Raw genomic sequence first — 27,403 nt, 5'->3', positions numbered from 1 at the left:
CCATAACGTTTTTAAAATGTGGACCAGAGAACATCGTAAAAAAGCAAAAACATTATTAGTAACACTAAAAATTGCCACTGTGTATGTGTTATACATTGGGTTATTTGCTGAGTCAACTAGGCAGTATTCTTTCAAATTAATTCAAACTCAAAGAGATGAGTAATTTTATTGCTTATGAATATCAATTCCTGGATTGTGCCTCAAGCTACATACGTGAAACGTGGAGAAAACTCGATACCCGCATAAACAAGTATAGTCATGTAACTTGTTACATCTTTCGACAGAAAGATCACTCATTACATTTCCTCTTATTATTTGCAACTATATGTATGTATAATATTGGAAGCCGTATTGATAAGAAAACCTATAAACAAATATCCTGGTTTCCTGCTATAGTTATTCAACAATTTGTACTGCCTTGACTGGTACACTTACTGACATATACCTAATATGATTACATTTTACTCGCTTGTACCTTCTTGTACATGAAGATGACAGCAAACTTGTCGAAACGTTGTAATTGTATTTACCTTCTCTTTAATATTATTGTATTTTATAACTATTACTAAAAAAATATTTTGCACCCACATGAATGTATACATACATACATACATAGTGTGTGTTTGAGTATATGTGCGTGCACATTGTAATTATTACAAACTCTCAGCTACGAAATGTCGGAAGTATTACATAGATTTTAAAGGTAGATATGAAATATTTGTACCGTGTAATTTATCGTACTAAAAAAACTTTTACCCTGCTGATGAATCATCCGACGATTTAATAAAACAACTTGGCGTCTGCTCATTTCAGTTAAGACAGTTTTCGCAGAAGATACGAGAGAAATGGGTAGCCTGAATTTGACGTCACATCTGCATGCGTCCTAATACCTAATTGTTCGTTAATTGGTTTCCCGTTAATGAAATGACAAACACAGGCTTATGATAGAGAGCCAGCTGGTGGTGATAGCTTATATTCGGGCCTTGATGGTGCAGTGCACGAGGAACCTTTTTATTGATATAGTATTAGTTATTACATACAAAGATCGAAAAATGAAGGAATGTGGTTCTTATTTTAGGTTTGCCTGTCATTTTATGTGCGTGTCCTGAGATTTATGTATATCAAGTCTTGCATTCTCCCTGTTTTCCATAGTGCGCGTCCTGAGATTTCTGTACATCAAGTCTTGCATTCTCCTTGTTTTCCATAGTGCGTGTTCTGAGATTTGTGCACATCAAGTCTTGCATTCCCCATGTTTTCCATATGTTGCTTATTTTTGCTCCAAAACCTGTAATATCCGATACTTCTATCTCTCCTATGTTATTATAAGGCTATTCGGAGTGATGAGTTCTTTCTAAATGGATCAGCAATAATTCTGAAGGCTTAAAACGTTAAAAAACTCGGTTTTTTAACCCCATTGTAGTCACAGCACAGATAATCCATTGTGTATTTTTGTGCTTAACTACAATCTAACAACCATGATGCTCTTTTTGTATATAACTAATAACGAATGTTTGACCAAAGTAGCTTTTTTCTGTGTTTTTGATATTTAATTGTGTATCAAACAAGTTACAAGGACTGGAGAACAGGGTTTAGGAAACCATTATATGATAAAATGTGTTTGGGTATAATTGAACAAAACAGTTATGTAAATTACAAATATTGTAAAACACCAACAACAACAAAAACAACTTTTATTGATAAACTGCAAGTATTTTCCCCCTTGATGGGTATTAAAGCTTCTTACTGTATCTGTTTGTCTATCTATAAATTTTTAGTGTTTATTCAAGATGCCTATGAACTATACAGTATAGTTAAATGTTGCTTCAACCATCTATTTCACTTCGTGCTGTCAGTTTTTCGTTTATCCATTCTGTTCATTTATATCTCCGCCTTTTTAAACTATCACCAGTTTACTTGTTTTACTTATCCAATTACGTTGATATTTATAAAGCTTTATTTCTTCATGGTAGGTAGTGCAATCGACTTGCAATTTGCGGATCACAAGTTTGAATTTTATCACCAGATGTACTTTCAACCGCGAAAGCGTTACAATGTGATTGTTAATCCCGTTATTCGACTAGAATAACCCAACTTTTGGTGGTGGGTGTTGTTGGCTTGCTGCTTTCCTTCCAGCTTTCTTCAGAATCAGGGAGAGGTAACGCAGGTAACTCTCAAGTATCTTTACGTGAAGCTCAACAAACAAACAGTATCTTTACGTGAAGTTCATACTCTACATACCTGTTTTATCCATACCTTCGTCGAAATGTATTTTATCAACTTCCCATCTTTTTCTGTACTTTTATATTTCTTAACGCCTCTACATTTCATGTATGCTACACGGTAGTACTTGTAATGTTGTTTCAAGTGTTTGTCATTATAAAACAATTCTTTTTACGATAAGGAAAATGACTGATTTCGTTATTGAACCAAGCATCAAGCAAAAATGAATATTCCACATTTTTACCAAATTATTGTAATTAGCATTTAACATTGTCCTCGTTCGTTTTCTTATGACCTGTTCTAATTTTCTATTTTAAGAAACTGTTTAATACAGAACAAAGAGTTTTCTGTGAATTTTAAAACTAACGAGGCCTTTATGAGTGATTCAATTTTAATTCACGTATTTTTTCTTCGGGGGCGCTTTGAATCAATTCCTTTTTTTTGCGACTAATTTGCAAATTAAGAATAAATATCTTTTTTTAAGAATTCAATCTTTGTAAAATGGTCTATCTATGTCATAGCACTTTATCAGGTGCTATTACAAATATTTTCATCTCCCAAACAACTACCTTAGTTATATAAACGTGTTTTATTATTACTGTGTATGAAATGATAAATATTTTGGCTGAATCAGATTTCTGTTATATATTTGAAATTCCGATTAAATATTAAACTTTTATAGTGTTCTCTCAAAAACGTATGCTCTTAAAATAATTGAAATTGTAACGTCACAATTGTATTTCACCAACACATTGATAAAATTATCGCAATGGTATAGGAAGTATAACTAGTCGCCTATATTCTCAATACCACTGCTGTATTTTTTTGATAATACTGTTATTGCTGTTCTACAGGATTTTTTAAATATTTTTTACAGAGTATAAAAGCTGTTCAGGGGTCTCGTGTATTATAAGAAGATGAGAGTACTGTATTATGGGTCTGTATATTGAAGGATTATGTAGCAGAACAGAAAATAGCAACTGTATTTCAGATCGTAGAACGTGTTATTCATGGAACAAGTGTACAAGATGAGTGCCCGTGAAATATAATGACCACGACTTTGAAACATAGAAAAGGCATTTTTACAGATGGGGACAAAGTCACTCGGAAAACAAAGCGTGTAAAATTATGTACGAGATATGGTTAATTTAAACGATATTTGAAACGAAATAGTCTCTATTAAGAGCTATTAGCAAGACTATGGGAAAATATTTAAAGAAGTTTGTCACTAAATCCGTGAAACTAAATAACTTAGGTACTCGGGCCAGAACTAATAAAAGTACAAGTATTACACTCTACTTTGAATTATTGTAAACTTTTATAACACCTAACATCATATTGATACAGAGTGAATTTATCAAAGTGAATTTGTAATATATTTGTCTAACTATGAAATTGGCCTTCGACCTATCCTCTTCCCTCGTCTCAATAGTGTGTACATGCGCGTGTGATAATGCATTGTGCAGGAGAAACTGCTAATGCAATTCCTTTCATGTACCTCGAACTTTCTGCAACATTTGCACTAGAAGTAATATCCAACAATTTAAATTGGAAAAACGTGTTTCCTTTAACAATACGAATCATCTCTGCAGTATTTTCATGTTATTTCATTATATTCTAAACCTCGTTGTTATATCTGCAATAATGTACTGTTATTGTTATAATCGAATTCACTATTAAAATCGCTTTCAGGTCTAATTTATTACAATCCTTTGTTTCATTATTATACCGCTGGGCGTGTGGGCGTTTCTTTGTTAATGTTCCGGACTACGGTTTTAAATGTCAAGGGTTCGAACCTCGATTTGCTGCTGAACACTACTCTTTCAGCTTTATGTTATAACTGTGACAGCCAATATCGGTTAAGAACAAATGCTGTTGACTGGATAATTTTCTTCTGGTAAACATTTCTAAACTGAGGATGGCTGTGCCCAAAATTTGAGGTCTTTAACATGTGTTACATACCTACCATTCAGGTTGAATATACCAGACACATTTGCATGTACAATGAATTAGCATCTGCATAATATCGCAATAGTCTTTAAACTTCGAATACCTTTTAATTATAAATTTTGTTCAATTGACATAACATTTGTAATAAATACATTATTACACAAATTTTCATCTTTGAAGAAAAAGATATACTATGAGAATGCTTAAGTTTGAGTAAAGTTTTAGTTTTAAAAAAACCTTTTTCAGGCTAAGACTCATTACATTTATTATATAGCACCAATGGAAATAGACCCATTTGTATTTCCCAAAGGGTGAAGTCTAAACATCATTGAAAACTAATTTTCAATTTATTTCCATTATTAATTTGGTTCAGTAATCTAGTATCTTGGGATTTTTTGTGTTGAATGAATTTTTAACCACAGGTAATAACAGACTCACTCCAAAAACACCTGTCTTCGATTTTATTTTCTTTATATGTAATAATAATACTTATCCATTCGTTACACATTTATTTATATTGTACCATCTCGTTCCACCGTCTACCAGAAAAATAACTGTGACATTTGGCTGTGGGTGGCCCATTAGGTTTGATTTGTACCAGCTCTTCGTGATTAGAGATTGCCTAATCTGTACTTGGTGGTTGCTGTGTGTTCACATCCCTTCCTCTGGTGTTTCGTAACAGAAACATGATATCCAAAAACATGAGAACTTAGCGAGGCTGGACATTTAAGTACTGTAGAACCATTAAAATTATAAAAACTTACAATTAATGTGTAATGAATCATAACAAGTAATAACCATATGATTTCAGGGATCACATCACTAGTTTCTAAGCAATTATAAATACTTAAGAATTAAAATCAAATTTCTATTTATATTTGATTATTCCCTAAATATTGAGATTTATGGCTCTAACTAAGTCCAAAAAAGACCAAAAAGTCTAAATATGCTTAAGGCCATATAAAAAGACTAAAACAAATCGCCACTTTGACATCAGTAACTACTCAAAGAATAAGAACGATTGAGTTTTGTTTAAGATATATTCTGCAAATTATGTTGAAGACCAAGTCAACTATTAAATTTAAATAATATATTTATAGAATTTTACATACTAAAAAATGGTTCCTGTTCCTTTTTAAACTTTTATCTGTAGTGCTTTCATTATATAATGCTGTATTTGGTTCATGAGTGCTTATGTGAGTATGTAATTTATAAGTATGCACTTAATGTGCTCAACAATCAATTACGGTATTTTCAAACTATTAAAATATACAAAATACGTATGTTTTAATGATTACTTATATACAATAATTATAACATACGTATTGTATATTTTAATATTTTGAAAATACCGCAATTGATTGTTGAGCACATTAAGTACATACGTATAAGTTATATAAAACACACTTTTGCGTTTTGGAAATTGTGAATGTGTGTTAATATCTGTAATAGCTTTATAAAAATCCCATTTTTTATGTACATAGGTACAATTAAAACGAGAATAGCGCAAGATTCTAGGATTTGTTGTAGACAATTTTCGTGATAACAAAAACAACGTAAGCTACAAGGTTTAACTTGAATAAAAATGTAGTTTTTTGTTGTTGTTTTTAAAGGAAACGATGAATAGAAGGTATTGTCGCTACCTTGTTCTGCGCGAATAGTATGTAAATTATACTAAGTAGTTTGGTGAGGCGGTGCCTAGTGTAGCTTTTGTAAAGATGCATGAATAAGCAGCAGGTGTTGTCCACGCAGCTGTAAAGCTACATGAATAACGATTCAGATAGGCTGATAAGTTACTTTGGAGTCACGTGATTTGTACACCCCCAAGCTGTTTCTTCCCATCGTATATTGACAGCTCTAGTCACTCTTACGTCAAACGTCGAGATTGGTCATTGTTAATTTGGTGACTGTCAGAATTTTAGTTTTGCACCACCCTCGTCCTTACAAGGATAAGAAGGTAAAAAGAAAAAGGTGAATAAAAGTAATGAGGTGATAAAGAAGGAAGCGAAAGGATAAAAAGAGATAAAGCAGAGATGGAACCAGAAATATGTGCAAGGAACAAGTTACATGAAAGTTGTTGGAAAAATTAGTTATAAAGAAAGTGAGATAAAGGAAATGAAATAAAGGTTAAGAGATGGAAAATAAAATACGTGTAGAAAATACAGAAGGAAAATACGATACGGAAACTTTAGGAGTTGAAGTGTATAGTGTGTGTGTGTGTGTGTGTGTGTGTGTGTGTGTGCAGTCACCCCCAAAACCTAGTGTACATTTTATATCCCACATTATAGCCTGTACCCTGGGGATCCTTTCAATCGGTGCAGCGTTATTTTTATTTTTGTTTTGGCTTGCTTATGGTTATAACAAAATAATAATAAAGCACGAAGTAATTTTGGGTGCAAAGCAAAACAAGCAAACTCGCATGTTTATAATAACAAAGTCAAATCTTCCTGAACTTTATATATATTATTTCAGGTACAGAATTAGAGTCGAACATGCAAGATTAGTGTGAACATGCCTTGTAGTCAATATGATAAAAACCTATACAGTAGATAGTTAAATGAGGAAAAGTACCATTGGCCATTGTTATAGCCTCACACAAGCAACTCGTATTTATTACAGAATAAGACTGAAACGTTTAAAAATATTTTTGTACTGAAATTTGAACTTTATATATTTTTTCTGGACTTGTATTACAGTATTTCTCCAGTAACACGTCTATTGCTGTGAAAATGTACTTTAAAAAATACGTTTCATTGTTTTATGGTGGTTACGCACTCAACGTGAAATGTGAACCCAGGTTACCAATGACCCATGCTAGACAGCTTTTCCGCATCTCTGCCTACACCCTTTTTTTCCTCGATACCATGACCCTCTCTCGTACTCCTCAAATTGCTATGTTATGTTGATTGATTGATTACATCACTGACTGTTTTAAAACTTATTGATTAGTCTATCCTGGTAATGCTGCAGCATTGTCCCTTGAGAATATTGATATTTCACTGCAGGCTATCGAAAAGTTAGTAATGTTGTCACACTGTTCAAGAAATGATGAAAACCACGATCAGTCAATATATGGTTTAGATGTTTTTGACAATGTTGAGTGATAAATTGTGAAAGATAAAATAGGTTACAAATTTCCGAGGATAAGAGAGAAATCTCATCATTGGCATGTACGTTAATTATATTAACGTAAGTCATGGTATTAATATAATTTAAATAATTATATGTATATTTAATATATATTTTTCTGTTCATCCACCAAATTCAAATTTATTAGTTGTTTAGGTCTACTCTAGAGTTTCGTAAGGTTTTATATATAAAAAAAAAAAGAACAGTGGTAAATTGACTGTCTTACAATGCCACAGATCCAGAGCTCGATTTTTCGCGGTGGACAGAATGCAAATAACCCATTCAGTAGCTTTGCACAGAGAAAACAACAGCAAATAGTCCCACTGTTCTTGGTATGTTGATCTGATGATGTTGATTTCCACCTAATGTAACTGGTAATTTTATGTTCCCACTGTTCTTGGTATGTTGATCTGATGTTGATGTTCACCTGATGTAACTGATGGTTTTTATGAAAGTCGATTAAGCAAGAAATTAGTTAAGTGAGAATGGTATTTCCACAGAATATTTTCAGAAAACCACTATATGTAAGATTAAGACATCAGTATTTTTAAACAGCTGGTAAATAATTTGGACTTATCAAGTAAGGGAAATTTATGGTTATGATGTAATAAGTAAATTTGAATATCGTTTCTTCCTAACGTGCATATTATGTAACAACATCTTTAGTGCTATTATATGAGTGTCAGCTACCTAATTTTCTCTGACAAATTGTTAGAAACATGGTAATGTATCCTTACGTTTTCACGTAGATTGTTCTACGTTTAACCCTAAAATATTTCTAAAGCAGAAAAGGTTGATATATGTATTTACAGAGTAACCAATTAATCACTTTCCTTTTGTGCTCTCCATCACGTATTAGGGAAAGATCTCAGGGGCAGTTACTTTAACTATTATTTAAAAAAGTATTTAACTGCTGCACTTTGTGTTTTACAAAGCAGTTCTTTCAAATAAAAGTGGTAGCTACTTATTTTTAGGAGTGTCCTTTGGAAACAGTATAGAATTTAAATTCGAACAGAAAAACAGATAAACTGAGAATGACCAGCCATTGAAAGTGAAGATTTTATGCCAGTCATTGTCATTACGCTGCAGTGTGAGTACATTTAGTTGTGGTTAGCAAACAAGTTACGCTGTTTATGTTCTGTATAAATCATGCAGATATGCTTTTTGAGCCAGAACGCGAACCAGAAGAGGGTATGGTCTTATGTATGTATGTAATGTAATTCGGGCGACATGTGATCATAATATGGCTTGCAGGAATTCAGATCTGTTAGTTAAAAGATTGGGTAAATTTTAAATTGAAATGTGTATTGAAAGGTTTCTCGAAATACAGATTTACATGATAAAAATAATATGTAAGGGGCTCTCCTTACTTAAATGTAGTCTCGGATATAGATAACCGACAAACTGTAAGGATAAGATGTACCCTAAAGTAAGAAGTAGCTTCAAATGTTAGATACCCACTCTCAAAACGCAGGGAATACTTGTAAAGTAATACGTTATTGATTAGAGGAAACGAATTCAATTGCCAATTTATAAAATGGTTCGTCTCATAGAAGATGAAAATATAGACGTTTCCTAGCGGTTGACACTGAAAACAAGATGATACCAGAACTTTATAAAATAGAAACTGTTAATTTAGTGCTGCAAACATTTGTGAAGCTTATAATTTCATATTTATTATTAAGTTTACTGTTTTGTCTGTTTTGGTGTTCCATAGAGCATGTTTTTTTAATTTCTTTATCCAATACTGTTGCTATTAGTATGATTAAAGGTTAGAGACAGTGGTAGTGGTATGATTTCAATACCTATTTATTAACAACATTACTTGAATCTGGTTTTGTCAAATATTATTACGTTAATTTATTGTGTATAAGATTATTTTAGTGTTCAAAGCACTTTCATTTCGAATATCATCAGAATCATTTTATTAGGTATTTCTTGGAAGCAGTCAGTTTTGTTTTTTTTAACAAAAGTGTTTAATTATAACAGGATGGTTACTTTTGTCGAAATAATTTATTTGGACTTCTTCACTCTCACAGTCGCATGTAGCCTAGTGATTACTGTTCCTGGGCTGTGAATCGGAGAATTCAAGATTCACGTCACGTTTCTGCAAAATCCTCTACCCCAAACCTTTAGGCCTCTGGAGAACTAAAGGAGTGACGATCAAATCTTATTGTTCAGTTTGCTACGAACAACCTACGAGTTGGCGGTAGGTGCTGTTAACTAGCTGCCTTCTCTCTAGTCTAGCAGTTCAAAAACAGGAACAGGCGCCGATAGCCGTCTGTGTAGCTTTGCGTAAAAATTCTAAAACAATCAATTCACTGGAATGTTGCTGGTTTAGACCTTTTACTTGTGTAAATATTATTTGCAAACTCTAAATGACATGCTTGATCTCTAACCAGCAATTATTTACTGTGTGATAAAATATTACTTTAAGACTACCAACAATCTTAATCCTTCATTCTTAGGTGGCTTAAAGCGTTTTTTATTTTTTTTTAAGGAACGTAAGTAATAGCAGTACAACTAAATCATATTTGGAGAGGGTGAGGGGGGGGGTTATACTGAGAGAGACATTTTATTCTACACCGTTAGGCTGACTGGATCACAACATCCAATGTATTTGTTGAAAACAAATTCATTACAAAATAAAAACTTCAAACAAACTAGAAACTAAGACGATTGCGATTTAGTGATTATGAAGGGACTCTGATACTGAACAGAGACTGTTATAAGCGGTCCTCATATAAGAACAATGCACTATTTATATACTAAATTGCTTGTGTATCCCTTAATAACACGAGTTACACACACACACACACACATATAAAAATCAAGATTGCATTTAAAATCGTTGACTATATCTGGTGCTTCCTATGCATTTCACATAGAAAAAAAGGTAATTTGGCCTAGCGTTCTTGTTAGTTATTTGCAGTGAATGTTGTAACTGACAAAAATATATAATTTAGTGAAAAGGATGCATTATGTACTAGTGAAAAGTTTGGTTAGCTTCGTTTAGCTTTATTTCACACTAAAAGCTTATTAAACACTTGCTGTTTCAATACACTGATCTTTAGCTCAATGGACCGTGCAGCGCAAAAGCTGAATTTCAACGATATCAGAAGCTCAACGTTGATGAAACTTAAAGATCTGTATGGTTTCACAAAGCCAATACGCAGATGTAACAGTTTCTCTGGATTTTGTAGTTTATTGGTTTATTGAAAATATGTCACATTTTTATGGGTTTCGTATTTTAACATGTCGAAAAATATTTTTAAGCACTCCTACTTTTCCACATTTTTGGTTTTGATGCTGACCAGCGATCGATATTGCACGCGTGATTTAGTCCTACCATTGTTTGATGGGAGGGTAAATCCATGTGTACCTATATAGGAAATGATAACGCCACTATCCTCTTTCTGCTATTATAATTAGCAGTATAAGCATTAAAAGCACATTTTAAATAACAAATCAATAATTTGATTTAAAATTGAATATTGTGAGCCTAATTTAAGGACCATTGCGAATGGTTCTTTTTCTTGAACTTCTGTTGCGGTTGTTACATGAAACCTTTACATGTGTGTACAAAATAATATTTTGCATTTGCTCCTCTTATCCAGCTTCAGATCAAAATTAAAGTATTCTTATTTATTGCCATTTTAAATCACTTTTATTACGTTATTTAAAACAGATGACGTCATTGTGGTTCTGTTTGTTTGACGTGAATCATCGGAGTCTGTTTTACGTTTTCATTACTAACAAAAACCATAAACTTGTAGACGTTCACATTAAAATAGTCTCTATAGAGGTAACTAAGGTCTATCTATGATATATAGTTGTGTATGTATATTTTTATTAATACTGTTTTTTAAGGATTTCTCGTTTTTTATTATTATCAAGGTTATGACGCAATATTCAATATAAAACTTTGAAACCGCATTCATAAGACCTAATTACAATTCTACTAAACGTTTATGATGATTTTGCAAGTTAAAGAGAAAAATATTAGAAAATAATACATGCCTATTATACACTTGTATATTCAAAAAAATATTTAACACTGAAACAACAGAGGAATACAAAATGGATCTGTTTTTTTTAATTTAAGTACGCAAACATTTATAAGACAGTAACTCTAGTTGTTACATGTGCGTATTTTTTAGATTTATTTCTTGCGTAAAATTGTTTCTGAATTTCATAAAACTTCAGGTTTTAAGATAATATGGTGTCAGCCGTCAACTGTTCGTTAATTTATTTTCTATTTTTTATTTAATTAAGCAGTATGCTTCTATATTTTCAGTTGGAGGAACGAAACAAGCTAAAAGTATGTTATTGTTATTTTAACAGCACTCTGGTGCAGTTGGAAATGCGTTTTTACTCTAAAATGCTGTAATTAAATTTGCGATGGTTGGTGTTTAGGTCGGAAAGTCCGTGGTTTGAACTTAGATTTGTTTGTTTGATTTTAATTTCGCGCAAAGCTACACAAGGGCTATCTGCGCTAGCCGCCCCTAATTTAGCACTGTAAGACTAAAAGAAAGACTAGTCATCACCGCCCATAGCCACCTCTTGAATTACTCTTTTACCAACGAATAGTGGGATTGATTGTCACATTATTACGCCACCACGGCTGAAAGGACGAGCATGTTTGGTGTGATGGAGATTCGAACTCGCGACCCTCAGATTACGAGTCGAGTGCCTTGACCACCTAGTCATCCCAGGCCCTTGAACTTACGTTGTGCCACTGCACGTTTCACACATTCAACTTGACTAATAAAAGGGTAAAACAGTTAACAATGAATCTACAGTATGATAATTTTAGTTATTAATGTTATGTAAGTATCTGTTGATGGTTGAAAATTTAGGTTCAGTAATATTTTAACCAAAAGATCTAATCGGAGTAAGAAAAGTGTCACCTTGAAACTAAGTACCCTTTACCCTCACTTTTAACGTTTAAGATTAACTAAAATCTATTAATGTGTAATATTCAGTTTGTAATTTTATATTAATTGATTAGATAATGATTATTTTATATTTCCTGAACCACATCTGTTACTTCTCACTCGGTACGTCACAAAAGTATAAAACGTACTTACACGTCACAAAAGTATAAAACGTACTTACCAAAGCGACATGGTGTTAAATCTAGCGAAAACAATTGATTAAGATATCAGTAAATTTAAGATCGTTAATAGCTCTTGGTGGGTGTATTTACAACAATTCGTATTCTAATCATGAAAACTTGTATGTCGCTTGTGTATGTAACATATGGTTAATTGACGTTTGTAGAAAAGCACTTGGCGATAAACAGAAGTTTAATTCTGATCTTCTTTTTTTTTTTTATGATCTTCAAAGTAAACGGCTACTTTATATGACCCAAAGTCTAGATAGGAACAATGAATTATTGGAAATCGATGTCATCTGTTATTATGGATGATCAATATCTCCTGCATCTCAGGATCGTTAACTTTCCTCTACAAGCTGTATTCTAGCTCACGAAACTTAACGTTCTGCTATCATATAACTTAGTCCTTTTGTGTGTGAAAAGGCTGCTTGACAAACAGTGCCCTCAAGTAGTTCTAAAGTAGAAAAATTTCAATGATAATAATCGTGTGGATAGATTCTTCAAACTAATTAAAATTGTTTCTTTGAACATATTTTAACCACGCTTTGTGTTATTAACTATTTTTGTGTGTTTATCTCGTATTATTTTTCAAATTTATTAATAATATATTCACGTCACGAAATATGTTAGTGGGAGTGATAACCACGTGCATCCTTTTGACTTCAACAACCACATTAGTGAGATTAAAGTTTTAAATTACTTTTACAGCAAGTAATGAAGAGCGGTAGGTTTCTTTAGTGATAATACTAGGGTTAATGCTATAAGCTTACCCTGGTATAACCGTGTTAAACGACGGGCTAAATATTAGATTTGAAACTGTAGTCATATCTTGGCATGTATGCCGACTTATTAATGGTGAACAGATAAATGCGTTTTTACCTATTAATATTTGCTTAATTTTGGCATTTGTTTAACATAGCAAGTTTCGAAATTTTATTGACTTAACGCGTCACATACTAGGTACAAAAAGAAATATTAGCTTTAAATCGAAGCGATTATCAGAGTTACTACAGTATTCTGTTTGGGTCTAAATATAACTGGCGTTTTTATCATGCTTCTCGTTACTGTTCTGTTGTATTATTCTTAATGTATGTATATATTTATGTATGCTTTCTCTATCAGATACATGCTAAGACTGAATATATTATGAAACTACATTTAACAAAAGTTTCCGATTACGATAGATATACAAGAGAAGAGACATTTAATACTTTTGTAGCAAATCAAGAGGGAAGAATGGTTTGTTAAACTTGCAAATTTAGGTATGTGTTCTGTTTAACTGAAGTAAATTAATTACAACATTGTATGATTAGTTTCTATGTAAAACAGTAAGGCATAATGCATTTTGAGTTGGTATGTTTGAACACGCACGTTCTTTATGAAAGTGAAGGCGTGACTTTTGTGCATGTCTTTCAGCTATAGAAATTAATGACTGTTAAGAATACCCAAAAGCATCGCCTGTCTTAAAAAAACTGAGAATGTCTTTTTTTTTCACTTCGCGCGAACTTCGACCGTTTGTGTCAACCCTCTATAATATTGATTTTTAGGCGTTATTTCCTAACGTGATACTAAGAGGTTATACAACATATGTATATATAATTTACTAAACCTGGGTAGTTCTATATATTTGCCACTTTATCACATATTGAAGCTAGACTTTGTTTTTTATCGTTTTTGGTGTTACTTTGGTAGCTCTGAGCACTAGAGAATGAAAGAAAAAGTCAGTATATGCATTCTGTGTTTCAAGCCACATCTGACTTGAGGACTTGGTAAGCATAAAAATGGAGTAACACTAGGAACTAGACTTTACTTGAATAAACTGCTAATGTTTTTATGGTTATTATACTAATGCACTTCGAAAATATTAGAAATAATACTGCTTTCAGTTAAAAAGTCGATTCTGATGATAATTATTAATAGTTTGATTTCGTGTTGAACGCAGCAGTCCAACTGAGATACGAAGACTGTGTGTGTGTGTGTGTGTGTGTATATATATATATATATATAGTATTTGGAGAAAAACTTTGTATTAAATTATTAGTAAATGATACAAGTAGTGAGAGAGGTAGAATATAATTAATAAATAGACATAAGTATTAGTAAACTGTTAGGTTTTAGTTTTGTAGAATCATTTCAGACCAATAGATATTGATAATACTTGGCAAATTAATGAAAATAGCAAATTGATAGAAGTGAGTTATGGAATAATATAAATCAGTTGGCTTAGGGAGGTAATATATATTGGTAAAACAGTAAAACGTGTTAGACTTAAGGAGTTAAAAATATAACAAATTAAGATACATTAATGCTTGGAAAATATGACAAGTTGGAGAACAGGAAAAGAGATGCACGCCGTTTAACAGCCCATCCTGAACAAGAAATAGTAAAAATCCTGTCTTCGTTTTCTTTTATTCTTCGCTAAGTTCCTGCAACTGTTTTAGAATGATTGCAAGTTGTTTTCTAGATACAAAAGTTATTCAGACGGTAATAAAAACATTCTTACTGTCAAGTTACTGTATGTTAGGACTATATTTGTAAATGTCTTTAGTTCACCCTCTGTAACAGACTAGTTTTGTCAAATGCTACTTTATAAAGCGAAACAAATAAAGTAAGCCTCATGAGTGGTGGAATGTAAGGTGGAATCAAAGAAGCCCTACTTTTACAACAGCTAAAACCAAAATTAAACCAATATAAAGGAACACCATTTTACTTATACCAGTTAATAGCCTAACATCCAACTGCAACGCCCCCTACAATCCCGTACCCGTTTATACTCTTGTTCCTGAGACATGTGCCGGACAACAATCAGTCGGAAACTCTCTCTATTAACCTGAAGATGATTTAGGAAGGTCGAAATGTTGTTCTCTGCTTATCAATAAAAGTGTTAATACCCATACCAGCCGTATTGTCATATTTGAGGTAATGAGTATATTCATCAGCAGTTTAGCTGTCTGTCCCAAAAGTTGGTTATGGTAGACTGCCTTTACATATTGACAAAATACGTTCAAAATTTCTGATCTCAAAATCATTACAGTATTGAAAACGATCAGTCCGAGATAACCTTTCAAAGTTTCATCAGTGCTTAGTGCCATTATACTAAAACACACACAAAAACAAAACTTAATTTCCTCAGTGTTGCTATGATAATCGACTTTTGGAATATCAAGTACACTGAAATACAGAAACTGCTTTTCTAATTCGCATGGTGAATATAGTAACCATATAGGTTAAATATTTGTGCTTGGCGTTGAAGAAACGTATTGTTATATTTTCTCGACTGTTAAACACGTTGCTATAGTCGGTAGCCTTATAAGTGTTTAGTAGTATCTGCAACGTAAGAAAAAAATAGAATTTTTAAACTGTTAATTTAAGCAAGCAACAGAAAATGTAGTAGAATTTGAAAATTAAAATTTGTAAAAATTGTCTTCCTTCTAACAAAGAAGGAGAATCCTATTTAATTTTTTTATTATTATTTTGAGTTCACCAAGTAAAAAAAATCACTAATTGACAAATAACTTCTGCATAGTGCGAATTTAATTTGACAAAACCATGAGTTTGACAAGTTGACATATTTAACCCAGGTAGAGGTTGACTCGGAAAACAAAGAATCAAAAATTACAATTTCTGCAAATGTTATAAAGATAACAATTTTCAAAGTTATTCCACACATTCACACAATTCAAACATAGTTTACTGATGGTTAGATTTGGTTATCTTATGTAGCCGAGTCGGTTTTAGAAATAATTTAATTCGGATTTATTTGTGGTTATTCGAATACTGTCTTGATGATTTAACATCCCATAACTGTTTAAGGTATCCGTTAGTATATACAAATGTTTGTTTAGAGAATTTGCGATGAATTTGACTTTTGAAAAGGTTGTATTAAACACAAAGAATCAATAATATTTTCATTGAATCAAACCATCGTGGCAAACATTTCGAATAAATATTCTTGTGAGAAAAGATTCTGACAATATTTGTTGAATTTTGTTCTGCAGCTGAGAAAATACCAATTTCAGTGATATCTTATGTTAGGCTTAAAACGTTTGCGAAGTGAAAGTAAAACTATTTATTTGTGGTAGTTATTAGAAATTTAAATTTGGTGTTTTTGAAATTTGGATAATACTCTGTTCTCAGGTCGCGGTAATATGTAAGATTTTCCATTCATTGACTAACTCTTGTTCCTAGTAATAATGTAATAAGTCGTGAAATGTGGTGTGGTTTTAAAACTTAGTACATGTTCACTCATTTTTTCAATTTTTTTATTTGTAACAAATCCGCAACAAGTTGAAATAAGTTTTCTCTTGAGGGTGTTTTAAATTTGATGTTCTGTATTTTTATATATTTTCTTTTATAATTAATATTTGTAAGTACCTTTGAATTTACGTTTGAAAGATTTTAAACACAATGTTGGTTTCTAATGGTGTTTGTTGAAAAAGATGGAGGCAAATAGCTCATGGGTTAAGTCACGTGTAACTTTCAAAATTGAAAAGTAAATTAAGTAAGGTTTGTTGTGTGTTTTCTTTGCGAGTAACACTTGTGTGTGCTTTAACACTGAAAATTCTAAGTTATAGAAGTAGAAGTAAATTATGCACTCAGCAGCTTGTAAAAAAAGAATCAGAATTACTTGCTGTTAACAGCGTAGTAAAAATTAATTTGTTTAATTAATCATATTAGCAGTTAATTGTAAAAGTACGTGGGCAGTATGGACGAAATATTCGTTGTTACGTATTATTTATAGTATACACTTTTTAGTAAGTTTCTAGGCATTTGAGGGTCGTGGCTTCAAACCTCCGTCGCACCAAACGTGCTCGCTCTTTCAGCCATTTGGGTGTTATAATGTTACAATCAATCCCACAGTTCGTTGGTAAAAGAGTAGCCTAAGAGTTGGCGGTGGGTGGTGATGACTAGCTGTCTTTGGTCTAGTATTACACTGTTAATTTAGGGGACGGCTAGCGCAGATAGCCCTCGTGTAGCTTTGCGCGAAATTCAAAACAAATAGAACAAGTCCAGGTATGCTAATAATACTGTATTTTCACCGATCATGTATGATCTGTGCTCAATCTTTTTCACTTTCCTCGTACCTTTTCACACTATTTTAGAATGAGACTGTTTTTGTTACTTCAAGGAATTATAACAAAAAATATTACTCTTCATGTAAACTCTTTACTTCATGAAATGATTTTTATCGAACACTTCAGGTAACCCTTATCACGTTTTCAGTAATATCACATCATTTTCTTACAATTCCTCACTTTTGTTATTATTTGTTTTTATTTTAACTAGAAAATAAAACATCAGTCTGATATACTGTGATAAAATATTATTTAATGATTACGTAATTTACCATATTCTATGCGTATGCATATTTTTTATGGAAAATACAACTTTTCCAACACCAATTATACAAGGCACATGTACGTGTTTCATAAGCTTACGTTCGACGTTTCTTCCACCACCACACTGCAGAAAGGTTTACCTCTGACATTTAAACGGTTGTGCACTATGTAGAGAACTTTGCTAGTAGCGATGCGGGGGCGCTACCAACCACAGTGCTGCTGTCCGACTGCAAGTGGCACATTGACATACTTGGCCGAGTGTCAACACGCTGGGCTGAACAGGGAAATAGATACCAACATAAAACGTCATCGATCTTTTCAAAAAATGATGACATACGAATCTACTACAAGAAACAATTTTAACGTACCAAAGCTTTTCTCTTCATTTTATTTTGTTATCCTGAGAAGGACTCTGTCTATCTGCAATCATTTCTTTTTCTTTGTATTTCTTTCTGTATATTGTTTTACTAATCTTCGAAAACACCAGTAACCCATTTCAGTCAGCAAAACTACATCACTTATTGATTAGCAAGGTTAGATAATAAATTGGAAATATACTGGGCTTTACCTTTTTATTTTTTGTTGTTGTTTATTTTGGTTTCTCAATTGTTTGTCCTGCAACGCTTATCTCTGTTCTTCGTTTTCTTGCTATTGAACAAATCTAAACGAAGGAAATACATCAGAATGAAAATAAAAGATACCAAGCTTAGAACTGCCATTTAAATACGCATGTAGCTACAAACATACTATAGAAATACAACACAAATGTTCTGTAATAGAGATCATGGACTGAAAAGTGCAAAACCCTAACCCCAAAGCGACACTACTTTAATGATCAGAAAAAATAATAAACGTATCATGTTGTTGAATTTTCTTACTAAGATTCGTGGCTTGACAACAACGCCTGTATAAAGTAGATAAAACACATTATATGAACCCACTTGGAGTCTGCTTATATTTCTCGTCAATATATTTATTTATCTATATTTTTATTTCATATTAATTATTTGCGTAGTTAATGATGTTAGAATTTTTTTGGGTCTGGGAAGTTTAACGTTTCTCCACACCATAGTTTATTATTTGTCACCCCAATTCTCCCGCCATTTATTCCGCTCTGGGAAGTAAAGTTTTTATTGCCCTTCTCATTAGCTGAAACGGAAGAATGAAGATTGGTCGTGATTGCTCCTTTGTGACTATCATTAATGCAGAATCTTAGTTGTAGTATATTGTGTGCTGCGATCTAATGACTCCTTATATATTCAATTTCTTCTAACGTTCGCTGTATATTAGGGATGATGCAAATATTGGTACTTAATAAATACAGTATGTAAGTTTTGGTGTAGAACTTGATTGAACACCTGGAGACAGACTTCAATCGTAGTGGCCAAAAGTTAAGTCTGTTTCAATAACATGAACAAGAGGACCGGATTGAAATGATATGAACAAGAAAATAAACTGATAAATAATACTTTAACTAAATAGTACACACATTTTTATAGTTGTCTGAAGAGCAGGGATAGAAAACTTGGTCTTCAAGTCAGTTGCTTTTTCACAGCTGTATTTCATCTGTTTTTTCAGAAAGAAAATAATGAAATCTGATGATACTTTAAAACTTTCTACAGTTTAAACCATAAATTGTTTAAATGATGTTTTTTTAAAAAAATTCAAATCAGTGTGTTACTCACACTAGTCTGGAAACTCTGCTTTAAATGGATATGTTGTAAAGAGTTAGTAGTGTTAATTTGGTTCTGCCCCGTAGTTTACAGTAATTATAAGGTTCTCGCATTATATATGATTGATCTTTACGAACACTGATCAAAATGTATACCGTATACCCGTGACATTACAAAATGTTTACCGTACACTGTGCGCCCGTGTAAACGTGACATTACAAAATGTACACCGTACACTGTGCGCCCGTGTAAACGTGACATTACAAAATGTACACCGTACACTGTGCGCCCGTGTAAACGTGACATTACAAAATGTACACCGTACACTGTGCGCCCGTGTAAACGTGGCATTACAGAATAAGATGTTTTCATTAACTTCATCACAGGTCATTAGGAACGTGGTTAAACTGTAACAATTCACATATTGTTATTATTGTCTTCAAAATATATATTTTTACGTTCCTCACTAACTTCCGGTGAGAAAGGATCATAAGATGTGGTATGTTGTGGTCTACCCAATTTATACCTTCAGTTCTGAGTTATACCTATGAATAGTGGCGTTCCCCAAAACTAATTTTATCTAGAGTCCTGGGCTGAGTGAAGTAACAGATACAGCCTTTTAACATTCTATCTTTATCAAGAACGGAAGAAAGTACCAGGAAAACAGTGCATTAACAAGATTACCACTAAAACTTTAACCGTCGCTGTACAACACAGTATTTTCTTTTGTATCTAAATGAAAACGACATATTTCTGACACACAGATATCGCTACCAATCCCCAACAGTTTTCAGAAAATATAAATTTCACCAATGATTAAATTTTCAAAAGGAATTAGTTTGATATCCTTACAATTTATTGTCTAAACATATGATGTATGCATTTATCACACGTGTGCGTTTCTTTGGGAGTGCTCATACAGTCGTATTACTCGTGTGATGACAAGTTTTAATTTGAGATGTCTTTTTATGCAGTTTTCCAATTAGGCCTAATGAATTATTTGCAAATATAGTGTACGGCAATATGATTAAGGTTATATAATTAATCCGTTAAACGTAACTCGAAGTAAGGAAACGTAGTGGGTTTCAGTTTGAGTTTGGACCTGTTTTCTTATTAATTTCCTCAGAAACGTTTTTTACGGCAATCCTCTTTTGTTCATTCTGGCATTTAAAACTAATTTTTGTGCGAGGCTAATTTTACTTAAGAATTTGTAATATGTCGCATCGTAGAGTTTTTGTTGGAACTATTTTCTACGTATGCATTAGATTGTTTGACAACTTGTTACATCTAATATATATTACTTTTGCCACCTTTACAGCTGACGTCTTTGTCGTGTCTTATCGGTTGGAACTACCTATGTTCTGACGGATGTAGTTAATATGACCTCTCAACCTGTTATGTGGAATCGTTCTTTTGCTAGCTGATCTTTATTTTCTAACACGTGTAATTTTTTTTTTCGTTTGCATCTTCCTTGCTGAAATGCATTTAGTTTGTCTCAGTTTGTAACATCTAAATATGATAAAGTTACTCCATTATTTTTGTTGTAACCTGTAGCTTTTCCAGTCCTGTTACTTGGATGTAAACTTCACCCATATGGTTGAGGGGAAAAAAGTAATTTCTGGTGTTTTGAACTGCTATTTTGAAAAGTTAGTAAATAACCATACCATTAGTCTATTATGTGTTACATAACACTCTTATGTATATGACCTACTTATCGAAATCATTTTTGATCCTTGATACAGTGGTAAGTTTACGTACTTCCAATGAAAGTAAGGAGGAGATATAAAATTTCACATTAAGTTCCATTCCTTTCGGTGGACACAGCAGATAACATTATGTGGCTTTGCTTTAAGACAAACAAACAAAGCTAACTATTTTATGGTTTGACATGGATTGAACAACATTCAAGTAGATTTTATAATGACTTTATTCAATACACACATGCATTAACTTTTTGTTTTCGTCAACTATTTTGCAAATTAGTACATGCAATGAATTTCAATTATACATTTGATTTGCACTGCGTTTTTGTAGTTGTTACTTTAAAGCTTCGATTTAAAGTGCATGTGTATTTATAGTAATTTGATAATTTGTTTAAGGTTTCATTAAAATAACGTTTTTTTAATAATATTTTCTGATAAAAATATTTTTGTTATTAATACGAGTGGCAGAGGAGAGTGGTTTGTTAAATGCTGTTTGTTGAAAATTATAGGAACAATATAATCATTGTTCTCAAATTTGGATTACTGTTCCAATTCGCTGATCATACTGCGTTGTGTGCATGGCGTTTATTTTTAAGCTGATCACGGTATATGACGTTGATTCCGAGCAGTAATACCATGTAGGAGCTGTCTTTAGCTGCACTGATATTGGAATAAAAGTTTGCTGGTAAAGTAGGGATTTTATTGGTCAGTGAAGATGAAAATCATGAGCTGTTTTTCTGATGCAAGTTTCATGTTTATTGTTAAAAACAATTTACGTAATGGAACACTAAAATTCAAAATTGCAATAGAAATTTAACCGTCCTACGGATAGTATGCCTTAAAACCTGAGAATTACGGTATACAGTGTATTACATAGATATATCTCGCTTTTTGTTTTTGTGGAAGCACAGCGTCCTACAAGGTACTTACTTTTGCACAGTGGGTAAATTATTTCAGTTTTGTAAACTATAGTAAAATACAATATATCAATAAATGTGCATAACAGTTTATTTCATCGGCACACACAGCGATTTGTTAAATGACTTATTCTCTTCAGTACGTAAGTTACTCAAATTTGCTGGAGGGTAACCCGAAAAATCGTAGAACTACAAGGAGGAGGATATAAGATTTCACAGCATAGGCCTGTGAAATGTTAGCTGAAAGGTATAATACTTTTACGGGTTAGATGTGTCTAAAGATTAGAGTACCAACCTTGTTAGTTTGATGGTTCATTGTTTGTCACGTTACCGCCGAAACTCTCGGTTGTACTATAATAAAATGGCCATCAAATTTCGTTTCTCATTTAGACAATAGTAATTTAAGAGTTAATGTTGCTAACTAGTAACTTCCTTCCCTCTTATGGCCCGGCATGGCCAGATAGTTAAGGCACTCGACTCGTAATCTGAGGGGTCGCGGGTTGGAATATCCATAACACCAAACTTGCTTGTCCTTTCAGCCATTGGGGGCGTCATAATGTGAAAGTCAATCCCACTTTGGTTGGTGGTGGGTGGTGATGACTAGCTGCCTTCCTTCTAGTCTTACACTGCTAAATTAGGGACCGCTAGCGCAGATAGCCCTCGTGTAGCTTTGCGCTAAATTCAAACCAAACCTTCCCTCTTGTCTAATCCCCTATGGTTAAGCAGTAAGTCGGAGGGCTTAATACGCTAAAAATCTGGTTCCGTTATTTGCATTGGGCAGAGGACAAATAACTTTAAGCTGAACACCAACAAAACTTCTGGTATGTTAGTTCAATGTTATGATTTGCGATGTTCAGATAGTCTGTGTAGTTTAGCTTGAAAATTCTAACGCTTTACATACACACGCGCGCACACACACACACACACACACACACACACACACACACAATATCTTGTTTTATCGTAATTGAAGACAGTGTTACTTGTTTCGCAGTTCAATAAATAATTAAAATTACTTGCTCTGTTTTTTTCAGGGTTTATAACGTGTTTCAACAAAGTTAAATGAGCATATAGTGTTACGCATTTTATTTATTTTACACTTTTTGAATATGCGATTAAAATTCCTTGCCCTTCATAAAATCGATTCACGATTTGTAACTACACCTTGCATTCTCTGAACGTGATGCTGTGTTTGACGTATAGCGTACTACTACACAACGTACTGTGTTTCACGTACACTGTACCACTACACGACGTGATGACCTACATATTGATTAATTACGTTTGCACTACACTCATGCATTAGATGTTCCCATTTTGGCAAAACTGAAAAAAAATCATTTGGTATTCATCAGTTTCTAGGTTTTGGTTAAAATGAACAATTATCTTTTCAGTCTCTTCCAACTTACTTTCTGTGATGAAAATCGGAGATTTTTCAAATATCGTAGAGAAATGCAAAAAAATTGTATTATTATATAACATTATATTATTCATGATGTTAGAAAAACACGTATGTTTAAGAAGTCTTGACAGAAATGAAATAAAAACTATAACCCAATCGCTTTCGGAAGGTGGACCTTTCTTCTTCAGGGGCAAACAAGGAATGGTGGTATAATCAAATGACTCCCAGTTTGCCCCTGAAGAAGAAAGGTCCACCTTTCGAAAGCGATTGAGTTATAAGGTTTTTTACTTCATTTCTTTCATGATGTTTTATCATTTCCTTTACTTTATTTTCATGTATTTTAAGACAAAGCTAATACGTGGTACTTTCTTGTTAGGCATGGTGTTTGCTTAGACGATTCGTCACATAAAAATGCCGCCTGCTTTTTCGTCAACATTCTGTAATGCTTTGTAGACATTGTATCTGTTGATAATGTTCGGAATTTGCTTATGTTAAAAGGGTTATGATTGTTTGCTTATTAAAAATGTAGTAATACTCTTCAAAATTCAACGATGAGGCCTTGATAATGTGCAAACTTCAACAAGAAGTATCTTAGTGTGTTCGTTCATACACCCTCTTCATGCTAATAATAAAATATTATTGTAACGTCATACCCTTTTGTTGTACTTCAATAATGTAACCATTGTTCACATGGTTTGTTGCAATTCTTCATACTTGGTTTTTAGGGTTTCTTGCACCTTTAAAATACTTCAACTGTACATAGGTCATTCTTAACGCATTGTATAATTATTTAGATAGACTAGAATTGAAAAGGGAGATAAACCATGTTATTGTATTTTGTTGCATAAACCAATTCATATTTAACAATTTATGCTAGTCTTTACACTGGGAAAAAAAAAGGATTCAGTGAACTAGCATTTTACGCTACTTTGTAAATTCAATATCCTTCACGTTTCTGGGGCGTCCAACCAATGTTTGAATGGATGAAACTGTATCATCAAGTAAGTAAATCATTGTACAGATTGACAAAACAATGACCACAGTGATATTTTCCAAATATCCTTCTTTCTTGAACTGGAGGTCTTAAGAAGTATTTGTTTTCAGTTGTACAGTTGTAATTTTAACAAAAATGCTCATAATCTCTTCACTTGGATGTATACGAGGTAACCAGTTCTAATGTATCTTTTTTCACATTTTACAGGTTACTACAACCCGAATACACTGCAATCCTTTTCTCAAGTTCCCGGTAGGTATTTCTAAATCACTAAATATTGGAAAACTTTACGGAAACATTATTTCGTATTGTAAAAGGTTATGATACCTTTTGTGATTGTTCTAAAGTGAAAATAGCAAACTAAAAGAGTTTTTAAAAGATTTAGCATTATACTAAAAGGTGTGCTGTAAATTGTGTAAAAAAAGTTCTACGTAAATTTGCGACTGAACTCGTTTTAACATTTTCATAACCACTAGCATAATATTATTTCCTCCTTTTTCATTACGTAATGTTTTCTGAATATTTCCTTTATTTTGAAAAAAAAAATATGTTGATAGTTTAATGAAAAATCATGCAACTATTTATTTAGTGTGTTTCGGAATGCTTCTAGGAAATGAAACTGTGGTCGACTGTGTCTTCAAATTTACAGTATGCGTCAAAGTATAGATACGTGCCATGTGTTAACTTTATTTTTAGCCGTTGTAATGTGTTTTTCTAAAAAAATAAAACTAAATTGTCATTTCCTTTGCCATGATGTCAAGCTGTTTGACCTTTGGGTAGGGGATATTGTTATGTGAATTTTTCGTTCGTATAACATTTTAAATTATGACAGATTGACTGTCATAGGAGAGTCAAAGGGAGTCTGATGAAATTTAAAATCAGTTTGTAACGTTTTCTATATTGAGTGTTCAGTGTGTATATAGAATTAATTATTACATAGATGCTATGCTATTTTTATATTAACACACTGTGTCTGTATCGTGATTGATTAATTTAACAAAGAAAGAATTTAGCTACAATTTGTGGAATTACATTCTTTCTTGCGGTAATGCCCAGATCAGAAGTCAGATTAAAAATGAACAATATGTCATGAATCTTGTGTTTTTAAATAGAAATTCGTTTAATAATAACTTCCCCTAATGTAATTGTCAACTCTAAAAGAAATTTGAAAGATCAGATTAAAAATCTCAACTCTTCTGTAATTTGAGGTGTTTTTGTTTCACAGCTCAGAAAATTCAAGTTATGCATGCGTGCGTTCGATCACCAGTTTCACGTTTCCTACCATTCGATCATCAGTTTCACGTTTCCTACCATTCGATCACCAGTTTTGCTTTTTTACACCCTCATGCTCGTTTTTGTCCTACATTTTAACTCTAAAGAAGCTTTTACTGCCTTAGTTTCAAACTTTAATTTTTCCTATTTAAAAAAAAATATTGAATTTTTAGGAGTTTACAAATTTCAAAGTATTAAGAGTAATTTTTTATGTTGCACATGGCTGGTTAAGCTTTAAGTATAAGAAGCAATAAAACTACCAATTTCTTCACATTAAATGCACAAAGGCTTCAAGAAAATAGCTGGTATTGATCCTTATATATGCGCAGTGTGTGTGCGTAGATATATCTTGACTGAGAAAAAGACGTGGGTATCTTCAGAACAGAAACGTATTACTTTCTTTGTTTCGATTGACCTACTTTTCTGATATCCATATAGTTTTTTTAGGCTTACAAATGCTCAGAATAAAAGGTGCTGATTCAAATTTGTTTTGAAACTTTAAAATAAAAACATGCAGTAATAATTTAAATATAACGAAGTAGTTGTGTCTCTGTGTATTTATTTTATTGTAGGAACAAACAACAACCCTAAAACAAGTTCACTCGGGATTTACTAATTTTTGTGGCATGGGATAGAAATATATTTCCATTGGGCCACCACATTAAAATACTACAAATGCGAAAGAAGTTGAAGGTTACATGTGGAATAAAATGTTTTGCTGTGAATTAAGATGTTGTTCGTTTATATATTAACAGTGAAAGAATACTAGTTTGGGAGATGCCTTTTATTTTCTTAAATAAATAAAGACTGTCACTTATAGAAAGCTAAGTGGAATAGTCCTTTTAAGAGAATTTACGAACATAACTTTTAATGCGTGTTTCATCGCTCGTAAACGAGTTTTAAACGCTAGCAGAAACAAAATACCTCTAACTTGAGGACTTGTCTGTAGATATGTATGCATATTGAAATATATTGACCCACCGACATATATATCTCTTTTACGTCCATAATTTTAGAGAAGTAACAATTACAATATCATACACAATGTAATTCAAGTTTATACTTTAAATATTGTATTCTATATTCTCTTCGTTGAAAATACATTGCTTACGATTCAGGAATTTTAAACAGTTCTGTTGCTAATTTTGCGCAAACTCAGAGATATGACTTTTTTTTTTTTAAGATAATTATTGTATTCAAGTCCATAGTTAATACTATTCTTTGGTCAGCATGGTCTAGTCCAATGTTTCTCAACCTTTTCCAATATCATTCATTCCTTTAAGTTTTCCATAACAGCTTACTCATCCCAGTTCGAAAAAAAAAGACAAAGTACAAAATTAAAATGCAAAATTATTTATTATAACTTAAATATACCTCAAACTACAACTAGAATGAATACAACTTAAAACTCCTGGATGAATCATTCATCCAGTTGAGAAGTACTGGTCTAATAGTTACCATGCCTGGATTGTAAATCCGCGAATTCCTGGTGCGCTTCCCATTACCGCAAAACCCCTTGGTATTAGACCCGGCATGGCGAGGTGGTTAAGGCACTCGACTCGTAATCTGAAGGTCGAATCCCCGTTACATCAAACATGTTCGCCCCTTTTAACCGTGGAGGCGTTATAATGTGACGGTCAATCCCACTATTCGTTGGTGAAAGAGTGGCCCAAAAGTTGGCGGTG

The 27,403-nt window shown here is 32.7% G+C and overlaps 1 protein-coding gene across 4 annotated transcripts in view; it reads left to right on the top strand.

Moving 5' to 3' along the window:
• Positions 1-27,403, top strand: part of LOC143255670 (cytoplasmic polyadenylation element-binding protein 2-like) — a 131,658-nt gene that overhangs the window by 57,028 nt on the left and 47,227 nt on the right. For all 4 annotated transcript variants that reach the window (XM_076511708.1, XM_076511707.1, XM_076511706.1 and 1 more), the window contains exon 3: positions 24,654-24,698. In XM_076511708.1, the coding sequence (XP_076367823.1) occupies positions 24,654-24,698 (45 nt within the window). The remainder of the gene's footprint in view (positions 1-24,653; positions 24,699-27,403) is intronic.

Source organism: Tachypleus tridentatus, chromosome 7 (genome assembly GCF_004210375.1).
Source record: "Tachypleus tridentatus isolate NWPU-2018 chromosome 7, ASM421037v1, whole genome shotgun sequence".
In the NCBI taxonomy this organism is placed as follows: Eukaryota; Metazoa; Arthropoda; class Merostomata; order Xiphosura; family Limulidae; genus Tachypleus; species Tachypleus tridentatus.
Note: the sequence above shows the minus strand (reverse complement) of the source record. Positions and strands in the feature narration are given on the sequence as shown.